Source organism: Geotrypetes seraphini, chromosome 4, assembly GCF_902459505.1.
Source record: "Geotrypetes seraphini chromosome 4, aGeoSer1.1, whole genome shotgun sequence".
NCBI lineage: Eukaryota > Metazoa > Chordata > Amphibia > Gymnophiona > Dermophiidae > Geotrypetes > Geotrypetes seraphini.
The window spans coordinates 119,588,688-119,609,196 of NC_047087.1; the positions used below are offsets into that span (position 1 = coordinate 119,588,688).

Below are 20,509 nucleotides of genomic sequence, written 5' to 3' on the forward strand. Positions count from 1 at the left end.
CTGGTCTTCTCGGCCTTCTGAGCATCTGGATTTGGAGGTGCTGATTCTTCTTTGCATTTTCAACAGGCTTCTGTCTACCTCTTTATGGCTGATGTTCTGAAAGAGCTCCATTTGGATTTTCCATTTTCCAAGCTTCAGTCCTGATCCATTCTCCTGTGCCTTTTCCATTCCATCCACAGCTCCTAGGTCTGGTTTCAGAACAATGTGTTCCCCAGACAGCTTTTTCTGATCTGCTAAAGCTATGTCTATGCTTTATCATCCAAATCCTGCTTTTTGGCAAGTCTGAACAGCCCGAGGTAGATTCTGCTGTGGCACAGGTTTTCCAGCGTGCAGCCCTCTCTAGTGATGGGGGGAGGGGGAAATTTCAGGTCTCTCAAGATCGCATGAGGCTGTTATGATACAGAAGGCATGGTAGGGATGGTAATGTCTCTGCTGCAGGCGTGGGCAAGTTCAGGAAGAGATGTGTGGCGTCCTCCCAGTCTCTGGATTTTCTAGGGCTTCTCTTTGTCTCCAGAGGGAGTTGTGTGTTTCTTCTAAGGGCAAGTAGACAGAACCTTTGTTAATAGATTAGAATTCTCTTAGATTGTCCAGCTTTCTCGGCCAGGGTTTATTTGCAGGTTCTGGCCAGCCTCCTTGGAGGCAATCCCCTGGGCCTGAGCAACCATGGCCCTTGATGGGAGTCCCTCCTCTCTTGATCTCTCCTGAGTTTTTCCCCCTTTAGAGGCTACTCTCCTGGACGGAGCCAGATAGCAGCAATTTGAGCTAGTGGCTTCAGGGTGGCTCTCTGCTAGGGCTTGCTTTTTTGGATTTCCAAGTGGCTAACTCTTAGCACGAATGCCAGCCTGATGGATTGTGGGCTTATTATGGGGCCTGCTCCATTCAGGGCAGTGGACTCCTGTTCGACAACTTTAGGTGACCTTTCATCTGGAACTTCAGAAATTCGGTTGGCACTCCAGTCCCTTCAGAAAGGCTGGTGGTGCAAGTTTTCTTTTGCGCCACGATGGTGGCATATGTACTTCATGAAGGAGCTCTAGTGCTCTCTTTTGGGCCCGAAAGATCAGCGACCCACTGGGAAGAAGAGTTTCTTCTGTCTTTTTTGGTGTCCCATGGGGCTGGTGTAGACAATGTTCCAGCAGTCTTCCTCGGCTGACAGTTCCTGGTCTCGGAAGCATGTTCCTCTCACTGGAGCCATTCCATCTACTCTTATAAGAGCTGGGATTAGCCCCGGTGAGTCTTGTTGACTTTGGCAGAGATCTCGAAGGCGAAGTGCCTTTTCGGTCGACAAACAACGCAGAAGCTAGGGCCAATTGCCTTGGTTTGGCCCTGTCTCATGGGTTCCTGTATGATAGTCCCTCCAGGGCCTCTGGTTGGTCGAGTCATCCACTGGGCAATGACACATCCCTGCTTGGTGTCTTTAGTGGCTCCAGATTGGCCTCGCAGCCTGTGGTATGTGGTTCTTGTATGTCTTTAGCAGGATGTGAAGCTCCTGCTCCCTTTTCAGCTATTATCTTTCTCCGTCAGGAATAGATGTCCATGGAGAACCCTCGGCATTTGATTTTACGGCATGGCTCGAGCGCTCAGCCTTGATGAAGTTATTTGGAGGTAGTTATCTTGACTCTTTTACGCTTGAAGTCCCTCTACTTTGGCTTCTTCTTCCAAAGTCTGTTAGGTTTTTCTCACAGGCAAGTGCTAGGAATTAGGTAGAGCCAGAGCAGGCTCCCAGTTAAGTCCCAGTCCTGGTTTTCATTCAGGAGGGTTTAGTCTGAAGTCTGGCACTGGCCTTCCTGAAAATTCAGGTTGCAGGCCTTGTGTGTTTTCAACTGTGCAGAGGAGCTAGTTCGCTTACTGCTGTTTCAAATCTGACCAGGTGTATGAGGGGGGACGCTTCGTCTGTGTCCTCCCTTGCGTCTTCCTTTCCCTTCGTGGACTCTTGACATTGTTTTACAGGGCCTTGATGAGGCTCCCTTTGAACCACTATAGGATGTATTTCTTCTGGACCCGACGTTCATGACAGTTTTTCTGGTCACTTGTCTCAGCATGGTATATTTTGGAGTTTCTGCTCTTTCATGCAGAGAATCTTTTGTTCGTATTACAGTGTTTTCCCCTGTACTGTACTGTTCTTTCCTTCTTATTGACAATGGTCTTGGCTTTCTGAGTCGATCAGGAGGTTAGATTGCTTGCATGTCATACGACAGGTTTTGAGCACGAAGATCAGATCTTCCGTAAATTAGATGTCCGGAGGATGAATTGAGTTCTGGGTTGTCTGATCACATTTTTGTTCTCACTGCTGCGCCTCACCATGCTAGGACGGTGTCCAAGTCCTCGATCGCTCGGTAGATTTGAAGGGCCATTTCCACGACTTACATCGCCCGCGACACACAGCCGCCGATTTTGCTTACAGCACTCTTGACGAGAAGTGTGGCTGTGTCATAGGTGGAATCTCACATGATTCATCCTGATGAAATTTGCAGGGCAGTTACTTGGTCCTCTCTTCATATTTTTACCGAATGGATGTGGCAGTGTGTTCTGATGCTGTTTTTCGGGACCTTGGTTTTGTGGGCAGGCTCTTTTGTCCCTCCCTAGCTACTATGGCTTTGGTACGTCACCTAGTGTATGGAATCTAGAAGGGATGTTAACAGACTGGAAGATTAGGTTTCTACCTATGATAATCTATTAGTCCCTGGAGGATTCCATATGACCTGCCCTCTCTGTGTACATTCAGTTGATAATCTACTCTTTTCTGCCTCTTCTTACAGGCTTGAAGATTTTCCAGCCATCTGGCAGATCCTGTGGGGAGTTTTCTGTGAGTATGCTCGTTACCGAAGGCCTTTCTTGGGGTGCTCATTGCACACAGCAGGTTAGTTCTACATTGTTCATCAATGTTTTTCTGAGTTGCTTTTGTGCCTGCTCATTATTTTGCAGAGCAAACCAGTTCATGAATTGCTTGTGTTGATGGGGATTCTCCCCTCTACCTCTTGTCCTGGATTTACAGGTATGTGCTAGGCTTTGGAACTGAACTGATTCTAACACTAGGGGGAGTGCAGCATATGTTCAGAAAAAATGTAGCTTTCTACAACACCCAAACTGCGGGTTGGGATTGAACACCTAGTGTATGGAATCCTCCAGGGACTAACAGAAAGATTATCATCTTAGGTAGAAACCTAACCTTCTAGTGAAGCTCATGGCGGGGAAGGGGGAGGTCTCTATGGATGAGAGTGTGTGTGTTGGGGGTGGGGGATAAACCTGATGTTCAAATTTAGAGCCTATGACAAAGTTCTGGAAGAGACCCTGACGCATGACTCCTTGCATCTGGACTTTTATGGCAATGATCAGACTAGGAACAGTAGAAAGGTGGGTTTATTCAAATAAGTGGTTGCAAATGAAGGCTTATGGTATCAGAATCACATCACTGGTTCTAAATGGGCTAGAAGAAAAAGGAATAAGGAGAAGCTACAAAAAGAGGTTTCACATAAAAGTATGAGCATGGCGATGCTAGTGAAAAATCTTGTTTGAATGTTATGTAGAATATTAGTTAATGTAAAGTAAGTCATATTTTACTAAATATATTGCTAACCCCTAATTTCACCAACTATTCTCTACCCCATTCCTAAGACATATCTCCTCCTGCTTACTCTTCATCACAATCCTCACAAATGGCTATTGGCTTGACAGTTTTCCTTCTACGTGTCTTCCTTTTTACTAATCTTCTTTGAAATAAGCTCTTTGGGGAAGGGACATATGACCTGAATACCTCTTGATTTTATTTGTTCTCTTATGAATATTTGTGTGCATTTCAACTATATAATTCAGAACTTGGCCATACTTATATCTGCAATGGTCCACAAGTGGAATTTCATTCGCTGGAGGTTTCCCTAATGTGTCCTGGAGAAGGAAGAAAGAAAACAAAAATCGATTTTCTACCTATAAATATGTTGTTATCCCGAGTCCCAGTTGTTAAAATGCATATACAAGGAACAAAAGGACTCCATAGTTTTATAAAGGTTCACTGAGGCATGGCATAAAGCAGCTTGGGAAAAGCCCAACAGGAAGAAGATACAGATTGAAGGAGTACCTTAGTGATACCTGCAAAAAGCAGAAGACCAAGGAAGCCTGGATTAAAAATTTTAATTTTCCCGTTGACATTTAAACTAACTAAACTAAACCTTGGGTTTATATACCGCACCATCTCCACGAATGCGGAGCTCGGCACGGTTTACAGGAAGAAGGATGAAAGAGGAACTACAGTGGAGAGATTAGAGAGTTAGGTGTAAAGGGGAAGGTGAGAGGCCTAAGAGGGGGAAGTGTTACAGTTTTGAGAATAGCCAGGTTTTTAGGTGTTTGCGGAAGAGTTGGAGGGAGCTTGAGGTTCGGAGTGGGGAGGTGAGGTTATTCCAGATCTCAGTGATTCTAAAGGGGAGGGATGACCCAAGTTTGCCTGCATGGGAAATACCTTTTATGGAAGGGAAGGATAGTTTAAAAATTTGGGAGGTTCTGGAGGAAGTAGGGGTTGGGGAATTCCAGGATAGAGGGATAACGGCAGGAAGGATGCCATATAGGATCTTGTAGGCCAGACACGCACATTTGAAGTGGATCCTGGGGATTACTGGGAGCCAATGGAGCTTAGACAGGAGTGGTGAGACTCGATCAAATTTGCTTTTCGCGAAAACAAGCTTAGCATTTGTGGCCTAAAGCAAAATCACTTAAACATCCAGTGCCTCAGAAACAAACCTTTTTGGACAAGGTAGTATTTAATGTATACCTGTACAGAAATGTGACTAACCAAATATAAAACTCAAAATCTATAACACCCAGTGAGTGGCATATATGAGAACTCCCAACTCCCCAAGGGCTCCCCAGAAGTAGCTACCAAGTCTGCAGATAAATTTTTTTGGCATAAAAAAAGATACAGTTTCTGCTCTAATCCCTTGTATATTTCATTAATATTTTGTTAAGAGTCGAGCCCTCTTGTTGGGATGAATCGGTATATAAAATCAAAGATTAGATTAGATTGTCAAGGATTTAGAGCATCCTGAGATAGAAAACTTATTACAAATCTCAAAGATAAGTACTTAGTTTACAGATTATTTCCTTCATTGGCAAGGATACACTACTAGATTTCAATACACACAATCCTTGGGCGACACCTTGACTTGTCAATAAAGCTGAAATTACTGTTTAAAGAGACAAGAATTCAGAATTTCTACCTGCCCATCACTTGGAGAGATAGTTCTTTCATTTTACTATTGGTTCTTCAAACAAGACTCCTCCTCTTCTCTTGTTCATCCCAGTTGAAGATTAATAGAATGCCCTTCTAAATGTTAATCTTTCTTCCCTAAAAAGAGATTAGGTTCTTACCTTGATATCTTTTCTAGTAGATAGGGATGGTATGCTGAACTAAGGATCTTCCATCCTTTCCCGTGAGTCTGTGCTTTTAGCACCTCCTCCTTTTCTCTGCTGCCCCCAGTCGGTTAGTTTCAAAGCTGGCAGCAGCTCTACAGCAGAGAACAGAAGAATAGGTAAACCCCGCAACAGGAACTTGATCTGCTCATACAAAAGAACACAATGCTCACAGACGGTTCATAGACAACCCCGCGAAAGACAAAAGCATGCGCCGACAACTGAGTGCAAGACGGAGGCGCGCGCCGAAGAAAATTACAGTTTTTAGGGGCTCCGACGGGGGGGTTTGTTGGGGAGCCCCCCCCAGTTTACTTAAGAGATCGCGCCGGCGTTGTGGGAGGTTTGGGGGGTTGTAACCCTCCACATTTTACTGTAAACTTAACTTTTTCCCTAAAAACAGGGAAAAAGTGAAGTTTTCATTAAAATGTGGGGGGTTACAACCCCCCACACCCCTCACAACGCGGCGCGATGTCTATTAAGTAAAGTGGGGGGGGGTCCGCCCCCCCCCGTCGGAGCCGTAAAAACAGTAATTTTGTGGGGTGCGCGCCTCTGCGCTGCGCTCAATTGTCTGGGCGCGCCTTTGTCCCAGTGCACTTTTGACCTGACACCCTCACAGACATACCAAAGATGGGCAGGGAGTTCAGTATACCATCCCTATGTACTGGAAAAATATTATCAAAGTAAGAACTTAGTCTCTTTTTCCAGTGCAATAGGGATGGTATGCTGAACCAAAAGACGTAGCTAAGCAGTCCCTGAAACTCCGGGTAGGAGAGAGAAGTCTGCCCATAAAACAGAGGCTCTAAACGAGGAGTCCTCCTGAACCGCCACGTCCACCCTATAAAACTTGGTGAAAGTATAAAGAGATGACGAAGTTGCCGCTCAACAAATCTCATCCAGCGAAATTGTTCTAGATTCAGCCCTAGTTGAATGAGCTTGAAGAGTGAAAGCCAGCTGCTTTCCACAGACAATATAGGAGGATGAAATAGCTGACCTAATTTATCTTGAAATGGTAGCTCTGAAAGCCAGCCTCCCTTTCGCTGTATTTGTCAAGACGAAGAGATTGAGAGATGAAAATAATTTGTAACTTCCAGACAATCACCAAGAGAGCCCTCCAGACATCCAGCACCTTCAAGACTTTGTCCTTCTTTCTAGAACCAGGGGGCTGGAAATCCGGAAGCCAAACCTCCTGGTAGATATGGAATGCTGAAATCACCTTTGGCAAGAAATAAGGGACGGTCCGCAAGGAGACCACCGTATCTGTTATACAGAGGTAAGGATCCCTGCAGTTCAAGGCCTGCAATTCCAAGACATGTCTGGCAGAAGTAATGGCTACCAGAAATATTGTCTTGATTGTCAGATCCATGAGTGTGGTCTTGAACGTAAGCCACGAGAGCCCTTCCAGTACCATGTTAAAGATCCAGGAAGGACAGGGCTGGCAAACCGGAGGCTAACCCTCAGGACACCCTTAAAGAATCTGACAATATCCAGGTGCAGCAAAAGAGAACCTAACATCCTTGGTTCTGAAACAGGAAACGCCAACCATTTGAACTTTCACAGAAGAAACTGCCAACCCCATGTCCAAGCCTTCTTGAAGGACAGCACTGATGATGCAGAGGCCTTGACGGGGTCTAGCTTCTCCTTGCAACATCAACGTTATAAGAAATCCCATGCCTTGGCATATATGGCATGAATGTGGCAGGCTTCTTGACTCTCAGAAGCGTACACACCTCCAAATCCAAATAGCCCTTCTTGTTCAAAGTCGCTCAAGAGCCAAGCCAAAATACCACAGCACTCCAGATCATGCAGCATGATCAGACCCTGAAAGAGAAGTCCCTCGAGTGGTTGAAACCTCAGAGGGGGACTGTCCTGAAGATGCACTAGATCCATGTACCACAGACACCTGGGCCAGTCTGGAGCTACTAGGATGACTTGGCCTGGGTGCCTGGTTACTCGTCTTAGGATTCAGCCTATCATATGCCAAGGAGGAAATATGTACAGTAACTAGTCTGCTGACAAGCCTGTACCAGGGTGTCAATCCCTGTGCTTGTATCTGCAGCTGAATAAGCAGATTGCTTTCTTGTTCTTTGCCGTTGCCATAAAGGTTGAACACTGGTTTGTCCCAGTGGTTGACAATGGTCTGAAATGCCTGAGGGGAGAGGGAAGTCCACCATATGTTTAGTACTCTGGTGACATAGGCTGCCGAAATGGCCAGAAGATGAGCTTCCACCCAACGGAAGAGGGCCTTAGCCTCCTTCTGGAGCCCGACACTCCTGCTGCCTCCTTGCCTGTTCACATAAACCACTGCTGAAATGTTGTCCGAAAACACTCCAACTGCCTTGTTCGTCAGCCAGGACTGAAACTGCTTGAAGTTCCAGCCTGTTGGTCTAGCAACAGGCTGGAACTTCAAGCAGTTTCAGTCCTGGCTGACGAACAAGGCAGTTGGAGTGTTTTCGGACAACATTTCAGCAGTGGTTTATGTGAACAGGCAAGGAGGCAGCAGGAGTGTCGGGCTCCAGAAGGAGGCTAAGGCCCTCTTCCGTTGGGTGGAAGCTCATCTTCTGGCCATTTCGGCAGCCTATGTCACCAGAGTACTAAACATATGGTGGACTTCCCTCTCCCCTCCCAGTGCACTTTTGACCTGACACCCTCACAGACATACCAAAGATGGGCAGGGAGTTCAGTATACCATCCCTATGTACTGGAAAAATATTATCAAAGTAAGAACTTAGTCTCTTTTTCCTGAGATAAGAGACCACTGCCCCTGAACTGGACGGTTCTCACAGCCCAAGAGGCTGGCATCTGTTGTTAGCATGGTCCAAGAGTCAATCTGAAGAGGCATTCCTGAGGTCAAAGATGTTGGGCATAGCCACCAGGCCATGCTGCAGCAGGTTGCTGTTGTCCAGGATAACAGAACATGCAGAGAGTCCCTTTGCAGGGACCAGGAAGACAGAAGGGAGTGTTGTAGGGGATGCATATGTGCTCTTGCTGAAGGCACCACTTCTATTGTGGCAGCCATTGAACCCAGAACTTGAAGATAGTCCCAGGCCAACGGACTCTGTTGTGTTACATGAGCCGAGATTTGGCCCAAAGCCTCCATTTGCATGCATCTGGAAGAAACGCTCAACCTTTCTCAGTGTCAAATCTGATACCCAGGTATTCCAGCAACTGAATTGGCTCTTTTTCAAGTTGACATTCCAGCTCTGACTCTGAAGGGCCACCATGACAGCCTGGACCACTTTCTATGCTTCCTCCTTCAAGGAGGTTCCGATGAGTCAGTCGTTCAAGTAAGGGTGGACAAGCCAACCCATCTTGTGGAGGTGGGCCGATACCACTACCATTACCTTGGTGATGAATGATAGTGCTGTGGCAAGCCTGAAGGGCAGAGCCATGAACTGAAAATGCTGTTCCAGAACCATGAACACAGGAAGCTACCTCTTCTGAATCTTCAGCTGCTAGTCAGGCCACTGCCGGACTAAGCCTCAACCCCGAGACCATAATTAAAATGCCACAAGGAGAGGGGAGCAAATGCAGCCGACACCATGTGCGCTCCAAAGAAATGCAATTGGTATCCGTACAGCCTGCAGTAGCATTCCTGATCAAGTCAAGGAATGAACAAACAGTAGGGGAAAACTCCTAGCGCCACAGTTCAAGCAGGCTAGCTTAGCAGGTCCCCACAGGATCCACCTGTCAGCTGCAAACCAAAGTCTGCTCCTCTTACGCAGGCTAGGCAGTCACTGGAGCTGTACTGGAACATGAAGTCCCACAAAAAACATAAAAAATAATTTAAAAAATCACAGGAAACAAAAAAGAGAACTGAGCAGATCAAAGTTGCTCCTGCAGGCTCGCTTGCGGAAGAATAACTGACTGAGGGCAGAAGAAAGCAGGGAGTAGGAGGAGGTGCTGAAAGCAGTATCTCCTGCAATGGACGCGCAGTGTGGATGGAAGACCCTTGGTTCAGCATACCATCCCCTATTGCACTGGAAATGGACTTTACCCCTAGAAGATGGGGGTGACAGTCACAGGTTCCACATCTCTGTATTATCTGTTCTTGTGTCCTCAGATTAGGTTGTTTTTCAGTAGTAGTCTTCACTCACTCACTTTTTCTGATTTCCAGGCTTGATTTTTCGTGTACTCGGCATCGACAAATTCTGGGTTCTCACGAGAAAGGAGAATGAGGGGGTCTCGCTCTGGACTGGTTCTGGATTAAGAAATCATAGAACGCAAGAATGGAAGTTACAGAACAGTATATTCCTTCCCTAGAGAAAAGAACTATATTGTCAATTATAAAGCACCAAGGGAGTGCTCAGTCAGTTAGATTGCTTGAAAGGGGATGTGATTTGATATGCTGCCTTTCTGTGGTTACAATTAAAGTGGTTTACATATTGTATACAGGAACTTATTTTGTACCTGGGACAATGGAGGATTAAGTGATTTGTTCAGAGTCACAAAGAGCAGCAATAGGAATTGATTTTCCGACACATCCTTCCCCTGCCTCATCTCACTACCATCCTCAGCACTATTATCTGTAGTGAAAATAACAGGTAGACCATTCTACTGCAAGTTGTGGAGAAGTTTTCTTTAGAACAACTTCTCTTAACAGAAAGACACTGATCCAATTACAGACATGAAATATGTAGATGCTTTATGAGTTATTCCACGCTCCTACTGGTTCACAGGTACTGTATTGCTAGAGGTGCTCTCCTTCAGATAAAAGATTAAATTAAATACCTGCTTGTGTTATGTACAACACATTTTTGGCATGTTCTACCTGATCCATTCTCTCTGTTGTGTTATAATGTGCTTGTGCACTCAAAATTGCTACCTATATCCACTCAAAGGTAACAGCCTTTTCAGTAACTATCGGCTTCTTTTACAAAGCTGTGCTAGCGGCTGCACTGCGCTAACGGTCCCAAAGCCCACAGAGATTTAAAGGGCTTCGGGGCTGTTGCCGTGCGGCTTTGTAAAAGAGGCCGTATGTGTGGAAGGTAAATCTTTTGGGTAGGAAAAACATTTATGAAGTAGAATTTCTTATATCCAACCTCACCTGGATCCCCGAAAGTATCCTTTGGAGACCTTGTGCTCCCATGACCATTGTTCTGCGGACCTAGAGATGTATAGGAATAAGCTCATTATAATGTATTGGAAGGCAAAAAGAAGGTACAGGATGGACACAAGGGAGATATTGCCTGTTAAAAAAAACACCAATAAAGAGCTCAGAAATTAATATGGCATTTCATTTTTACGCCATTTTTTTGACAGAGGTGGTTTGACACTTCTGTTAACTTCTTTTTAGGTAGCTGAGTGCTAACTAGCAATAACTTATGTACGTGAAAATTGATATTTAAGAAAATTGCTTGTGGCAGATAGAAGCTGTAAAGGACCTAGCTGTATTTAATCAGAGTTATAGACAGCCTTTGGTTCCCAGCATATCTCACATTTATGTTCCCCAATAATGTTATTAGGATAAATGTCTCTGTCTCTCTGTCTGGGAGGGGAGAGACACAGAAGCCGGATCAACATGTGCGGTACTGGAAGTCATGACAAGTTGTATCTGAACCCTGTAAAAAAACACTTTTAGCCACAATGCTCCAACTTTCTTAAATATTTACTGTTGGGCAACACTCAATTTTAGAACAACAATTCGCAAGGGGCTGTTGCTTACCAAAAGGGATACTCTTGAATGATCCACATCAGAACACTTTGTAAATGAAAGTTTAAAAGTGTAATGCTAAGCCAATGTACAGAAAGTAAGAGCAATTGGTTCCTTTCATATCTGGAATAGAAGAAATCATGATCCACATGATGCTTACTTCTTAAGCTCAACTCGCATGAGATCCCAGCGCCCAAGACCAGTTGGGTAAATTGGCCAAACAGCTGGTCCGCCTTCCCAAAAGGTCCATGCAGGATACATGATGTCTTGGTAGTCTGATGTCTAAAAATATTGAAGGCCACAATAATTTACATTAATACAAGTACTGCCTTTATGGTAAAATTCTCTAACCTTAAGGGAAGATTAGACACATAGCTCAATAATTTTATTTCTGGAAGGACATACGAGTCCTGACAATAGGTCATATCCCCTTACCCACGAGTTGATTTCAGAAGGATGAAATTTACAATATTCAACTCCATCTTTTTCTCCAGTACTGTAGAGCCCCCTTCAGTTTGTACCAAAGCAATCAAACAGAGAAATAAGAAGGGGGGGACGGGGAGATCCCCTGCTAAAACATTTATTTTCTGCTCTGTAGGAAACAATTAACAATGTTAAATGTCGTAAACAACATAGGTGGAATGAACAGCAACCGTCCATCAAAATGCAAACAGCACTGAACTTATGGAGCTCAGAGTCTCATTTCGTTTTCCCCCCAGTTAGAGGTTGTAAACTGAAAAAACACCATGAACACCTTCTGTCCTATTAATCTCTTTCTCCTCAACAATGCATTTCCGGTCCTATTAACTCTCCTCTTCCCCCCTCTTAAATTCAATCAATTTGTACCTCGCTTAATCTATTGTAAACCGCATAGAACTTAATGGTATTGCGGTATATAAACTGTTATTATTATTATTTACCACTTTCTTCTCTCTCCTCTTTTTTTTTTTTTTTTTTTTAATTGCATATGGATATAGATTTTCTAAAACATCCTTCCCCTGCCTCATCTCACTGACTGGAGAAAATCTCCAGCTCTGGACATAACATGTTTTTCCAATCAATAGGCAGGTGAACTCCAGACTGACAGGGTGGGATGTCAGGACTCATATGTCCTTCCAAAAAGAAGATTATCGAGATAAGTACCTAATCTTCCCTTCTGGTGCGAAGGACATACGAGTCCTAACCATAGGTGAAGTACCAAAGCAGTCTCCTGAATCTAGGGCGAGAAAGATGAGCCTGCCCTTAATACCGAGGACCCAAAAGTGGTATCCTCTCTCGCAGCCAAATCCACCCTATAAAACTTTGTAAATGTATGGAGAGTGGACCATGTAGCTGCTCTACAAATCTCTTCAGGAGGAATTGCTTTGGTCTCCACCAACAAAGGTATCACACTTCTAGTAGAGTGTGCTATCAAGGCAAAATATGGCTGTTTTCTACAGCCAATGTATGCCAACGATGTAGCCATTCAAATCCACCTGGAGATGTTCTCATTAAGATGTAGGCCTGCGTAGTCTTGCCGCACTGGTTAAGACAGACAGATGAGCTGAAAACCAAAAGTTACTGTCAGGTTATCAAAGAAGAAAACATCTCTGTATATCAAGCAAGTTCAACACTTTGTCCCTCCTCTTTAAGTCCATAGTTTGGAAGATGGATAACCTGACTTCTTGATTGACATAGAAAGATGACATCACCTTTGGCAAAAATGATGGGAGCATACAGAGAGAAATGGAAGATTTAGGTTTTTACCTTCAATAATCTTCTTTCTGTTAGTCCCTGTAAGATTCCATATGTTAGATGTTCAATCCCAACCCACAATCTGGGAGTTGCAGAAATCCAAAATTTTTCTGAGCCCATTGCTCCTCCCCCTCAGACTGAGAGCTAAAGCCATATCCACAGTTGAGTCCCAAAGCCAAGTAACATACCTGAACAAATCTATGACAAGGGGGGTACAGGGGAAGATCCCCAGCAACATAAGCAATTCTTAAACTGGTCTGTTCTGCAAAACATGAACAAGGGATAAAGAGGCACAAAGGCAACTCAGAAAAACATTGAGGAACAATGTAGAACTAACCTGCTGTGTGCAATGAGCACCCCAAGAAAGGCCTTCGGTAATGTGTATACTCACAGAAAAACTCTCCACAAGATCTGGCTGGAAAATCTTCACATCTGTAAGGAGAGTAACCGAAGAAGAAAGGAGCAGGCTACTCCAAACAACTGAATGTATACAGAGAGGGCGGATCATATGGAATCCTCCAGAACCAACAGAAAGATGATTATCGAAGGTATAAACCTAATCTTCCATTCTGTTACGTCCTTTCCGGATTCCTTACTAAAGGTAATGTACCAAAGCAACGATAGCTAAGGAGGGACAGAAGAGTCTGCCCTCAAAACAGAGGTCCCAAAAACGGCATCGGAATTCGCCGCCACATCCACTCGATTATCCACTGGTTAAAAGTATGAAGAGAGGACCAAGCAGCTGCCCTGCAAATTTCATCAGGATGAATCGTGTGAGATTCCACCCACGAGGCAGCCACACTTCTCGTTGAATGTGCTTTAAGCGAGATCAGCGGAAATGTCCATTCAAATCCATCGAGCGATCGTGGACTTGGAAATCAGCCTACCACAGCACAATGGCCGCCGTCACAAATTTGTGCCAAAAATGGCAAAAATAAACAAAAAACGAAAATAAAAAATAATGATTTGGGTTCTGGAGAGGTGCAGATCTGAACCCTAACCTCAGAAACTGTGAAAAACGACTTTAAAATCGTTTTTATAAGTCACCCCCGAAGTTTACATGGGAGATAATGGAGGTTTACTCAGAGTATGCAGTGCCAGACTGTTTACAGCTACTGACATGGATCTTGTCCATGCTGTCAGGGGTGGGAAAGGCAGACACTGCACCAGTAGAGAATGTACTAAGAACTCAAATGAGATCATAAAGGGTGCCCGGCACCTAATCCATATCAACCATCACCAGCGGAGGACAGGCATTCACTTCCACAGAGGATGCATTGTGCAGGCCGGAATAACAGGCACGCGCCATAAAGGAAGCAGCCACCACCACTCAGCTACCCGAAGATGCCGCTAGAAAAGAATGTTTTGTAGCATAATATCCACCCTGCAATTCTGAGAGTCCTTAACTCTCACTCCCCCATCACTAGGGAGGGCTGTGCGCTGGATAACCAGCTCCACAGTGGAATCTATCTCAGGCTGTTCAAGCCTGCCGAAAATCAGGATCCAGGTGATAAAGCGTAGATCTAGCTTTAGAAGATTGGAAAGAGCTTTCTGGGATACCACATGAATAGAACAGAACAGACCAATGAACAGAAGAATGGTCCAGGACTGAAGCCTGAGAAATAAAAAGTGGAGAACCCAAATGGAGCTCTTTCAAAACATCATCCATAAAGATGCAGACAGAAACCTGCTTAAAAATCTACAAAGAAAGATCAGGACCCAAATCCAGATGCTCTAGGCAGCTGAGACCAGTCTCAGAAAAGGCATCAGCCGGATGCAAAATAAGACATTAGCAGGAGACAGAAGAATCATAATATCTGCATGGCAACTATTGCAACTAAGGTCTGGCATAGCCAGATGAGAGGGCTGCCAAACAGGAAGCTTCGCTACAGGCACAACAGACCAAAAAAGCCTGAGGAATATGCTTTTCAGAGGAGCTGAATAAAATCCGGTGACAAGACCACTCCGCAACCATGGCAGGGCTCTGTTGAGGTACATGCGCCACGCCAAAAGAGTCCCTAGACTTGGGCTGCAGGCATTTTGTGCCAGAATCCAGGACGGCCTCTGGATGAGATTTTCTTCAGGAGGCACAGACCCAGGCTAGCTCCCCAGCCCAAAATTAACCAGAGGGGGCGAAGTCCAAAGTTCTCGTCCCCCTTTCCCAGCGCGCCACGGCACATGGTACACAATCACTGATCTGGCGCTAATCCGGCGCAATCAATGTCCACATTCAACAGCTTAGGGGCTGGGGAGTCAATCCCATTCAATTTTGTGTCAAATTGAGGGGTTTTTGAGGCAGAAATAAGTTAGAAAAAAGATCTATTTTAAAATCCACAATGGCCGCCGTCACAAATTTGTGCCAAAAATGGCAAAAATAAACAAAAACCGAAAATAAAAAATAATGATTTGGGTTCTGGAGAAGTGCGGATCTGAACCCTAACCTCAGAAACTGTGAAAAACGATTTTAAAATCGTTTTTATAAGTCACCCCCGAAGTTTACATGGGAGATAATGGAGGTTTACTCAGAGTATGCAGTGCCAGACTGTTTACAGCTACTGACACGGATCTTGTCCATGCTGTCAGGGGTGGGAAAGGCAGCTTGTGTCTTGAAGCCTGGGTGGATTTCACTCCAGACGCATACATGACAAGGTCACTGGCAAGCAGACTCTCAGGGGAAGGGACTCCGAGTCTAGAAATGGTGGCACACAGCAGGCTGGCTCCACAGATCCATCAGAGCTTCTCTGTGAAGCAGCAGTCTGGCACCACAGGACTACGTCCTTTCTTCTGATAAGGAACCACTGGGAAGGGGTCTGAAGGCACTGAAGCCACCGAGAAAATGTACTTAAGTGAAAAAATAAGAAAAAGCAGAGCAACTGCGAAAGACTCTGCACAGATTGCTTGCAAATTGGTATGTTTACTAGCTCAGGCTAAGAGGGTAGAGAATGTGCTCAGAAAAGTTGTAGATTTCTGCAACTCCCAGATTGTGGGTTGGGATTGAACACCTAGCATATGGAATCCAAAAGGGAAGCAACAAAATTCTTATGTACTTATTAAAATGGAGTCCATCTCTGAGAGACAGAATGAGTAAAAGGCTGGTATCTACCTTGCTGAACGAGAAAATGGGCAGGACTGGCTTCATCCAGCTGGGTACCTGTGGGTAATCTCGCACATTAATCACCATCTCCATGTCTGGGAGGCGGTCAATTATCTCAAGAATAAAGTGCTCCACTCCACTGCATCTGCAAAGAAACAGTGCACAATAACTGCACTTGCACAACAGACAAACTCCTCAGGAGAAATACACCCAAAACAATTGCACAGGTTTTATTGTGGAGTCAATGTGGATGAATTTATTTCACCAAGTGAACAACAAATCAGGGCTGTATTGAATATTTGGCCCCCTAGTGCCCCAAATGCATTATTCATATTGAGACACTAGGGGGCCAAATATTTGGTACAGCCCTACAACAAACATTTTTCTTACATGAACTGCATAGCTGGAATCATCTTGTGACACATAGGGGCAACTGAATGCCACCTTGATTTCTCAGTTTTGTTAGAGGGTAATTCTAGGACACCCACTACAGGTGCTGGTTATGGTGCCTCTTTTAAGCTTATTCTATAAAGCGAAGTAGGTGCCTACAAGGCCATGTAATATCAAGGTGCGACCCTACAGCTTGTGAAAATGCTCACATGCATGCGACACTATTCTACAATTTACATCTGTATCTGTGGGTTCTACCCAAACACACACCCACTGGCAAAGTATACATCATTAAATCATTACATGTGCTTTTCTACTAGTTAAGATTCTATAAGAGGCCATTTACATGCCCAAGTGGTCACTTATGTCTGTAAATGACTAGAATATGTGCCTTCCTGCTGCCTAAAAACTAGGCAGCAACTTATAAAGTTATAAAATCATAAAATGTAATTCTAACATATGTTTTTAAAAATAAATTATAATTATTCATTCACATGAAACATTCACAGACAACTCAAAACTCCAACAAAGGGTGCAGAGCAGAAGCAGAATATTTCACTTTACAATTCAACACATAGTAGTACATAAAAAGGCAATTCCACAAGGAACAGAATGACAAATTTTCTAACATTCTGCAGTGTTGAATCAGAACAATGATAAATCTGTACAGACACAGTTTTTGTTCAAGCCATATTTGTAGTGCTTTCGTGTTTTAGACTTATAAATTTAAGAAACTACCAGAAATCTCTCTGGTTGCAGAAATACAAATATAAACATCAACTTTGAAAGTGAATTTAGAACATTGCAGAACCCCACCCAACCATTTGCAACTGCACTACAAACATCCATTCTGGATGAGCATTTCATATCAAGTGAGCCAACCTCCACCCTTCCAAATAATAATATTCATATTAGTTTGCATTTTGCAAATATTCTATCATAGTACAGTAAAACCTTGGATTGCAAGTAACTTGGTTTGCAAGTGTTTTGCAAGACAAGCAAAACATTTGATTAAATTTTAACTTGATATACAAACAAAGTTTTGCAATACAAGTACACATAATATACACACATCACAACTGAGCCAATGGTTCTTCTCTCACTGACACTGCAAGAGTGTAGCGACTGTTCTAAACAAGCAAAGTCTTGCAATACAAGTACACATAACAACTGAACCGATGGTTCTTCTCTCTCTGACACTGCAAGTATAGTGACTGTTCTTTTTTTTTTTTAATAATTTTTATTGGAAAAGCAGCCAGCACCATTGGCTACAGCACTACAGTATGAGTGAACAAATAACAACAAAACAAGCAGAAACAAGTAAAGTCTTGCAATACGAGTACATACAGTATACATGCGTCACATCACCACAACTAAACCGATGGTTCTTCTCTCTCTGATGTTGCAGGAGTATAGCGACTGTTCTAAATGGAGTGAGGTCTTGCAATAAAGGTAGGTATAGTATTTTTTATTAAAGTTTTTGGGTTGTGGAACAAATCGTCCGAGTTTCCATTATTTCTTATGGGGAAATTCGATTTGATGTACGAGTGTTTTGGATTACAAGCATGCTTCTGGAATGAATTATGCTCGCAAACCAAGGTTTTACTGTACTAGAAAGGCAAACAGGTGCATAGTTTTGGATAATTGTCCAAAGCAACTGAAAAGTTATCTACAGCTACTATAAATCGTGCCCAAGCTAAGCTTGTAGAAAAGGTCATATTTAATCAACTCTCAAAACTGTTTGACAATTCTAATACCTTACATCTCAAATAATCTGGTTCTGTGATTAAGAAATGCTTTTTTAATCTGCGTATGCTGAGGAAGGTCAGACATCTTTCATCACCGTCACTTTTCTATTTTAGTTCAATTATATTATCACAGCTTGATTATTGTAATGTCATCTACCTCAGTATTACAAAAATCTGCCTTTATAGATTACAACTGGTCCAGAATATTGCAGCAAAACTGATTTTTGGGAAACGCAAGTTCGATCACATGACACCATTGCTCCAGAGTCTTCATTGGCTTCCTGTTTATTTTAGAGTTCAGTTTAAAAGTGCTTGTGTTATTTTTAAAATTCTTTATGGTATCTTCACCCCTCTAGTTCCTTTATTTTGGAATCTTTACAGATTCTCTTTTGCAAGGGGCAACCAACAATATAAATTCTCTCTCCCTTCCAGAAAAGGGAGTAGAGTTAAGATTTTTGGCCAATCTTTGATTTTTAAGTTTTCTCAACTTTGGAACGATCTTCTGTTCCTTATAAGAAGGTCTGGTTCTCTTCTATTTTTTTCATAAGCTTTTGAAAACTACTTTATTTTAATTAATTTCAAAATTTTTCTTTATGGTTTATATTTTTTTAATTTAACTATTGTAAACCGGGTCGAGCTTTCTTAAAATGAAGTCTCGGTATATAAAGCCAAGTTTTAGATTAGATTTAGAAAAGGTTTCTGTACAGAAATGGCTATCTCAGCCAACTTAACGAGTTATACTCATATCTTGATGCTAGTCATTTAGCATTAGCTGTTTCATTAGATCTTAGTTCACCCTTTGACTTGGTAGATCATCACCTTATTGATCTACCTTTAATTCAAAGATAACAAGATATTGGTATCACAGGTAGAGATATTCAGCATCATACCAACTGACTTGTGGGGTTCCTTGAGGAGCTCTCTTATTCCAACATTAATATTTTCATCAGTCCCTCAGCCTTCACAATACAAGAATAGAATCAGTTTTTACATTTATGCTGATATTTTGCTCATATTACCCACGTTAAAAACATGACCAAATAACAGACACTTCAGAGAATTACATTCCACATGCATCATCCAATAACACAACACACCCCATACATCCACTGACAGGATTTCAGTAATGGAGAACCTTCTTCCCACCCCCAGAGAGATCTTTCACATCAAGTTCTATCAATTCCTTTCAATCCTATCCTAAGGTTAAAAAAAAAAAAGAAAAGAAAAAGGGACACCTGGTCCTGCCCACACCCAAACCTTGTGTCTCCTTCCCCAAGCTTGGGGCCACGTCTGGGGGCCTCTGTGCATGTGCGGATATAGATATCCACACATGCGCAGAAGTACCCCAGACACGGCCTCGAGCTTAGGGCTTTTCAAAACCCAAACTGCTGGGTTTTGGAAATCCCTCCGGGCATCAGGACAGTCCTCTAAAACGAGGACATGCCCAGGTTTTCCTGGACATCTGGTAACCCTATTCTGTCCCTAACATAGGTAGTCTTGTTGCCCTGTTTCAGTTCAGGTTTTTCCACACCCATTTAGGTCTGGATGGAATGGTGCTCACTTTCTATTGGATCATGTATGCAAATCTTCAACAAAATAGCTAAATCTCATTCTGTAAGCAGCAATGTTATTCTTTTCCAAGCCAACCCGGATATTTTATGAGAAAATTCCAGCTTTTATAGTGCATTCTATATCTTTTTCTCTTCAGAAAGTTTCCATTTTGTCTTTGTGACCTGAATCTACACCATGAATCTCTTTTGCATTGTTCATTTTTCAGTGATCTTATGCAGTGATGATATTTTTTCTGGAGATCTTTTAAGTGGTAGACCTCTCCTATTTTTTGTGCAGAATGTCTTCTCCATTCCTTATTGGCATCCTTCTAAAGAAGACTTCTACTTCTCTGCCTTAAGGTTGCTATGCCCTGCCCTCTTTTAGAGGTATCAATTTTTCTTATTCCTCCTTAGACAGAAGTACGTGTTTCTATCATCCTTTGGTACAGAATTTAACTCTAGAGATTGATAAGAGCTAAGGATGAAAGTTGTGTCAGTCATATAATGAAAATGAATTGTGTAGTTTCTCTGAAGCAGAAAGCAATAGCCATGAAGAATACAAACTATGAATGCTTGGTTGGGGAAACTGATCTTAATGTACTAATTAGGGCCTTGTGTGGGTAGATTAGCCAGAGAAGGAAATGTGCATGACAAAAATATAGTGTAACTATGAATGTGCGTAAGAAGATCTGAGAAAAGTGTGTTGTTTAGCATTTATGTAATCATGCCAAGGAATGTATTTGCATCTAGAAAACTGCTAATGAAAACAGCTCAGCTGAATTAGGGGTTAGCAGTCAGTTTATGCAAAGCTGCTACATGACAGTCTGTACTATAGCTTTAGCTATTATTTCACACTGATCTGTGTTTATTTCCTCGAACACACCTTGGGCTCTGAAACCTAAGAGCTGAGGTAAGGGAAGGAGTCCCTCCAGGTCTTAACAGCAAT

At 43.1% G+C, this 20,509-nt stretch overlaps 2 protein-coding genes across 4 annotated transcripts in view; one reads left to right on the forward strand and one right to left on the reverse strand.

The window, feature by feature from the left end:
* Positions 1–20,509, reverse strand: part of POGLUT1 (protein O-glucosyltransferase 1) — a 50,024-nt gene that overhangs the window by 17,429 nt on the left and 12,086 nt on the right. For all 3 annotated transcript variants that reach the window (XR_004539184.1, XR_004539185.1, XM_033941567.1), the window contains exons 4-8: positions 15,885–16,020; positions 11,208–11,329; positions 10,442–10,501; positions 9,496–9,595; positions 3,824–3,882 (exon numbers count right to left, since the gene is read on the reverse strand). Coding sequence is in view for 1 of the 3 variants with exons in the window: in XM_033941567.1 (XP_033797458.1) it covers positions 3,824–3,882; positions 9,496–9,595; positions 10,442–10,501; positions 11,208–11,329; positions 15,885–16,020 (477 nt within the window). In the remaining 2 variants the exon portion in view is untranslated. The remainder of the gene's footprint in view (positions 1–3,823; positions 3,883–9,495; positions 9,596–10,441; positions 10,502–11,207; positions 11,330–15,884; positions 16,021–20,509) is intronic.
* The window catches only part of TIMMDC1 (translocase of inner mitochondrial membrane domain containing 1), a 97,581-nt gene that overhangs the window by 3,165 nt on the left and 73,907 nt on the right, over positions 1–20,509 (forward strand). The window lies entirely within an intron of this gene.